We start from the raw sequence: 7034 nt of genomic DNA on the forward strand, positions 1-7034 counted from the left end.
AGCCCCAGCGCCACCGCGCTTCCCAAGCGGCGCACTATCCAGTGCGCCACCGGGCCGGCCCGAAAATGTGACTTCTAAGAGCTCATCATGCTCGTCAGATCAAGGCCTGAACAATTTCAAGAGACAATTTGGCTGCCAGACTGTCGACGAAACCTCCATGAGCTGCTTCTGTACTTCTACTGGTCCCCTCATTGTTAGACTCTTCATTAGTGAAGGGCAGAAATACAGATGCTAGGCTCCTGCCAGGTATCCTGAGCTGGCATCTCAGGGGCAGCAGGGGTGGGGTGGCCTGCAGGTGAGTGGCCGCAGGCATGCTCAGGGTGTGGTGGACAACCCGCACACCACAGCCACAGCAAACCTCTCTCCTATTCCCTGGGTGGGGGGAATTTCAATGAGAACAGAGTGTCCAAAGCAGAAAAGTTGTTAGGCTGCATAAAATAAGAACCCAAACTGTCTTCTGGATTCAGTAACTTGGGCATCACTGACATCATAGGAGAGAGCAGAGATCATACTGCCTTGGGTTAGAGTGCAAGGGTGGGGAGAAAGCAGGAGAAGCAAGCAGCTTTTCAAAGAACTTGGGTTTAAAGGTAAGGATAGAGTGCAACGTCACTTGCATTTTTATACGGGAGAAGAATGAACTTCTCCATCAACAGAGAACAAGAAAAATCAGAGGACGAGATTAGATACAAGCTTTTGTTTAAAGTGGGGCTTGTAGGGGCATGGACAGGACTCGCCCCCTAAGGGGAAGTCACACAGAGACATAGAGGGAGCAGCCGAAGTTACAGAAGCCAACGAGGAGGGACTCCAGAGTGCCTACTGGGAGACCCTGAGCAATTCTGGGGAGGAGCTCCCAGTGTATACAGCCCCTAAAAAATGATGAATGGTTAGAAGCAAAGATTGAAACGACAGGCCTTGAAACGTAAATGAACCTGGACAGCTGCTCCTGTGCCCAAGAGACGAGAAGGCCACACGAGCCACTGCAGGGGTGGGGACTGCACCACCTCCGGGGTCATGACCTCGCAAGCAAGTGGGCAGTCTCTCTCAGAGTTTCAACTGGAGCACAGCAACAAGTCGCTCCCAGCTCAAACTCAAGCCACCAGAGAGGGAACCGAGGCCCTCAGTCTTTTCCCTCACAGCCAAAGCTAGAAGTGTGCCATTAGCTCCAGATGGTTCTGAAGCCTAGAGCCCCATTAAAGAAACATGTTTCCACAGCATGGAGCTCCTGGGGACTCCAAGCTGTGAAACCTGGAGAAGTGCCAGGACTTGCTCCTCCCCAGGAGCCCGCCTGCCTGGCCCCTTCCCATCACCTCTCCCTGCTGGCTGGAAGCCCTGGCACTTCAAAGTTGAGACCTCCCCCTTGGACCCAGACATTTGCATTAATGATTCTGGCTGACATAAAACACTATAAAAATGAAGGACACAGATGAATGATCATATACACTTCACCAAATTAGCCTGCTGAAGAGACAAATCAGATGTAAACTTTAGCTGCAGCGGCAGACGCAGCTCTGCTAGCTGATGACACTCACCAGATAGAAGGAAGCATGGAGTTCTGAAGCACATAAGTGCGATCCAAAAACAGGAAAATGCTTCTAATCATGATCTGAAAATCAGGAAGAAAACCATTTGTTTACATATTTTATTAACAAGATATCCAGGACTGGACTCTTTGGATTGTTATTATGCTAGCTGTCTCAAATCTAACAATGATTGTTTCTTGATGCAAAGATGCTGCCCATCAAGGCCCTCGCATTTGATTTTTTCCTAAATTTAACTTTTCCCGTTGATGTTTGACTTTCATCTCTTTAATATAGCAAATCAGACTACAGAGATTTTAAAGCACTTAGCCTAAAGGATATCTTTTAAATTTGGTCATTTCTAGGAAATGCCCTGGGCTCCCGAGCCGGGGTGGTGGGGGGCTAAGGGCCTCAGCCATGCCCCACCCCCTGTCATCTGCTTCCACCCCAGCAATGACTGAGCTTCTAGAAGCACCCCGGTCTCCCCTGCTGGATTGAGAGGGATGCCATGGGTCTCAACCATGTCCCCCCTCCTACCCTATTTCCTTTCTCCTTCCCCTCTCCCTCCCCCTCAACTACTTCGCAACATCTTAGAATGTAAAAAAATAATTATATTAATAAATAAATAAATTAATTAATTAATTTGGTCATTCCTTACTGGTGTGGTTTATCTTACTAGATTGGGGTGATGTGCTAAGCTTTTTAAAAAATTAGTTCATTACATTATAAAATTAGTTGTCTTATCATGAGGGTCTCGGACAGGTACATGTGTCTGACTCTGTGCTGTGAGCCAGTGTGGAAGAAGCAGGATAATTAGCCATGCCCTATCCCAAGCTGCCACAGTGCCCTGTCCTCCCATGGCAGGACCGACTGTGCCTTGGCAGACTCGCTGAGGCACATGCACAGAACCATCCCAGCAGACACTGACCTATTTCCACCACTACCAGGTGCCCAGCCCAGGACAGAGACGTATTCCTTGTCTCCTGCTTACCTCCTTCAGAAAACAAAAAAAATGCAACCTACTTAGGGAAAGCTATTAATACTATCTTTCTCTCACTTAAGTAATTAACAGCTAGGTCACACTAAAAATTCATATACATAAAATCAAATTAGAGTCAATATATTTACAAACTCTAAGACCTGTCCATCTGTAGTAAACACTTGGAATTCAGGCTTGATTATCAGGAGTAAACTGTGATTAAGGAAACACTGATAGCCCACTCAGGAATTTATGGACCCTATCACATGTGGACTCTGACTGGTGACTCTGAGGTCAGGTGAGTTGGCAGCCCTCTTCCAAGAGCATGGAGCCCCACCCCTCCTTGTCTTCATCTGCTGTTCAACTAGCAGGGATAGGGTGGGGACAGACTCAGGGCAGAACCTCTGTATCTCAGCTTTCCATCTGGCTCACACCTTCCTTAGTAGGTGAGGGAAGATGGACAAGGCCATTAAAAAGAAAAGAAGAGAGCTGGATTAAAAGAGGGTATATGCCCCCAGTTACTCAAATCTCCTTTCTGTCTAGCCACACTGGAGCTGAGTGAGGCCAAAGAAAACAGACACAAAAGCAGTGCCGACTAAAACTCAGGGAGAGTGCACCATACATAAAACCAATGTTAATAAAGAAGGTAATAAGCTTACCATTTGTCTGCAATGATCTTGCCAGCACGTGTTAATCTTCTTTAAAAATAAAACACTATCTAGTGAGTCTGTGCAGACCTGCTAAGGAAAACTTTAAAACGTTGGACAATTTAATTATTGTCATTTTAATCCCTTAATTTTAGCTCTTCTCCATTGAATACTATACAACATTTTAGTAATCAGAATATTGAAAGAGAGACCATGGAATGGTCTCTGAATGCTCATGTCCCCCCCTAATTCCTATGTTGAAATCCTAACCCTGAAGGTGGTGTATCAGGAGTTGGGGCCTTTGGGAGGTGATGAGGACATAAGGGTAGTGCCCTCATGAATGGGATCAGTGGATCAAAGAGGCCCCGAGAGCTCCCTCACCCCCACCCCCACATGCTGTCTATGAACCAGGAGACAGGCCTTCACCAGACACTGAATCTGTCAATGCCCCATGGACTTCCAGCCTCCAGAACTGTGAGAAATAAACGTCTGTTGTTTATAAGCTACCCAGTCTATACAGTATTTTGGTATAGCCACCCAAATGGACTAAAACCAGAGATCACAAACCATAGATATGGACCTGTCTCTAATCGCACCCCCGGCTGTTACTGCCTTTCATTTCTCACTGCTCCTTCCCAGCTTCCCTGCCTCCTCTCTACTACACTGCTGATTACTTTCGGGTCCTCTCCAGCTGAAACTAACCACCAGGGCATAAGTGCCATGGGTCGGAGTGGCTGGACCAAAGGCCTGACACCGCAGAGGGCAGACACCACACCTCTCAGCAGAGCTCCTAGAGATGGTGACTGCATACCTTGGGCATTCAGCAGTTGGGAAGCCAGTTGCTATTAAGAGGACGAGAGAACTGGCAGCTGGAGAGGAAGACGGCTGAGGTGCGATAACTTCCAGCCTCACTGAAGTCCAACATTGCGCAATGCTGATGTGAACTCTAACTCATGTACCAAATTATGAACATTCTCAGATCGAATCTTAAGAATATATTTTTTAAAAGGCTCAAAGTGTAGTTCGTAGGAAAAAAAACAGTGCATGGGCTCCCAGAGCAGCTGCGGTACAGAGCCCTGCGTCACCTTAACTGGGATGCCAAGTTGAAACCTCAGGCATTTGCACCACATGATGCTTTACACACCCACCTCACTCAGTCTTCCCACCATGCAGGGACACGTTGGCTGTCACTGCGGAAGGAGCGTGGAGTTCCCAGGTCTAAGTCCTGGTCAACCATGATCAGCTACATGCCGCCAGCCAAGTGAACAACTTCTCCAGGTCGTTTCTTCACGTGTGGCCTCAGCTGACATGAGGTGATACACGAAACCCTCAGCACACAGTGAGGAGGAAAAACACGTTGGTCAAGTGTGACATGGACAAATGAGACAGGTGCTGGAATCTTCCATCAGCCAAGCTGAGCCTGACACAGGGAAGGCTAATGAGGAGGGCAGGCTGCCAGATGCTTTGGGAAGGGGACATGGAAGCTCAGAATAGTGGCCGACAGACTGAGGGCGGGTCTGTGCCTTATCATACCGTGAGTGCTGCTGACCAAAACTACAGTGGCTCCAGACAAAACAGCTCACTTTATTTTCTACGGAGGCTTTGTGGAATTCTCAGGAAGCACTGCCAATAAATTAAAGATAGTCACAGCAAAGACCTAACAGTTCAGTGGTTATCAAGTTACTCTGGAAGAACTCTTCTTTAACTGTTTAAACCTGTAATGGCCCATTGTATTAGGAACCTATATGAACAGTCTGGATAGAACAACAAAAACGAGTCAAAAGTGCACCTGACAGGCGATGAGGCAGCACCTCCACAGAGATCCAGTGTTGAACAAGAGCCACACAGCATGCAGTGGACATCCTGGCCAGTCTCCACTGGGGGGCTACCCGCTTATGGCTGAGCTCTGTTCAAAGGGGGGCAGCCCAGGTCCTTTAAATGTAACAGGACGAAACCAACACCAGTGAATATGACACCATTGGGCAGCTCAGGTATCACAAATAACCAAGGCAGAGCTCGACCTGGTGCAGAGTCTTGTCAAGATGGAAAATTCCTACGTGGAGTGTATATTAGATGAGAAATACCTTGCCTGAAATAGCTCTGTAAAATCAATACAGATCTTCTATCAATAATTTTTTGCTACTTCCCATGGGAACAAAAGTATGAAATGGTAAGGCAGTATTACACAGCATAAACATCAGAGTCAATTCCAGATCCTAGGATACAAGCAGCCACAATGCCACATGCAAAGAATCTCAGGTTGGAAGACACACATACACAGTGAGAGGCTGTCACTAGCATACTCTTACGATAGGTTCTCCAGCAACCTACTTCTCCTCACTCTGGAGAAGGGCCAAGCCCAGCTAAGGGAGGTATGCAATCTACTGAGGTGAGTTAACATAAGTCTTCAAACAAAAATCCAACAGCAAAAATGTTCATACTGTGGAGAAAAAATTACACATCAGGTCTGTAATTTAAAAAAAGAAAAAAAAAGGAGCAAAATGACAGTGCTCACACTAGGGTAGGAGAGTAACAGACTGTTTTTCTTTTTTTTTCCTTTTTGTCTTTTTTCGTGACCGGCAACGGGATCACAACCCTCAGTGTCGCGCCCGCACCGCGTCAGCCAGTGAGCGGACCGGTCTCTATATGGGATCTGAACCCTTGGCGGGAGCGCCGCTGCGCTCCCAAGCGCCGCACTCTACCGAGTGCGCCACTGGGCTGGCCCGACAGACTGTATTTCGACCCACGTTTTCTACACTGGGTCATCCTGCTTCTGCAGTTCCCATGAACTGGCACATCCACAGCCTCGGCGCAGTGGACCACAAGATGACCACAGATTGTCCTTTTCATATCACCCGCTAGGCAGCAGTCACTGGACACCTGGCACCCCTGACCTAAACCAGGCCCCCTTGTTAAGACTGCTAAGAAAAACACTTTCTTTCATAATATTTATCAAAATTTACATTTCTTTGGCTGTTTAGTTATTGTCCCTCATTAGTCTACAGAGCCCACAAGGGCAGAACTGATGTTTTGTTCACCTCTGACCCCCAGCACTAATACAGGACTTCTTACCAGCTGTGTTGTCTTGGGCCTTAGTTTCTTCGTCTAGAAAATATGGCAGGTAAAGGGACCTGTGGCTCAGTGTTGTGAGAAGTAAACCAACTTCTGAACGCCCAAAACTTGGCCTGCTGCTGGCAAGTACATGCTACTGCATATCTGGTCAAGTAAGCATAGGCACGGAATCTTTATAAAGATGCCCACAGTCGGCCATCATGAATTTGGACTATACACACGCTTACAGAGGTACCCCTGAAGCTCTGTGACTTTCACAACAGCGAAGACTTCTTTATTACTCCTGCCTGCTCCCTTCTGCCCAGCGCACTGCTTCGCGTGTGGTGAACTCACGGGCAGCTCAGCACTACCTACCTCCTGTGGCTAACCAGATAAGACTTCTTACCAGCTGTGTTGTCTTGGGCCTTAGTTTCTTCGTCTAGAAAATATGGCAGGTAAAGGGACCTGTGGCTCAGTGTTGTGAGAAGTAAACCAACTTCTGAACGCCCAAAACTTGGCCTGCTGCTGGCAAGTACATGCTACTGCATATCTGGTCAAGTAAGCATAGGCACGGAATCTTTATAAAGATGCCCACAGTCGGCCATCATGAATTTGGACTACACACACGCTTACAGAGGTACCCCTGAAGCTCTGTGACTTTCACAACAGCAAAGACTTCTTTATTACTCCTGCCTGCTCCCTTCTGCCCAGTGCACTGCTTCGCGTGTGGTGAACTCATGGGCAGCTCAGCACTACCTACCTCCTGTGGCTAACCAGAGCGGCAGCACTGCAAAGCTGACCAGGGGAAGGAGAGAGGGAGTCCATCTGTTGTTATGTACA

The 7034-nt window shown here is 47.6% G+C and overlaps 1 protein-coding gene across 1 annotated transcript in view; it reads right to left on the reverse strand.

Annotated features, from left to right (window-relative positions):
* CUL4A (cullin 4A) overlaps positions 1–7034 on the reverse strand; it is a 38905-nt gene that overhangs the window by 25748 nt on the left and 6123 nt on the right. The window contains exons 2-3 of the mRNA XM_008572928.1: positions 3156–3225; positions 1530–1603 (exon numbers count right to left, since the gene is read on the reverse strand). Of these exons, the coding sequence (XP_008571150.1) occupies positions 1530–1603; positions 3156–3158 (77 nt within the window). The 5' untranslated portion in view covers positions 3159–3225. The remainder of the gene's footprint in view (positions 1–1529; positions 1604–3155; positions 3226–7034) is intronic.

This window comes from Galeopterus variegatus, unplaced genomic scaffold (genome assembly GCF_000696425.1).
Source record: "Galeopterus variegatus unplaced genomic scaffold, G_variegatus-3.0.2 Scaffold848, whole genome shotgun sequence".
NCBI lineage: Eukaryota > Metazoa > Chordata > Mammalia > Dermoptera > Cynocephalidae > Galeopterus > Galeopterus variegatus.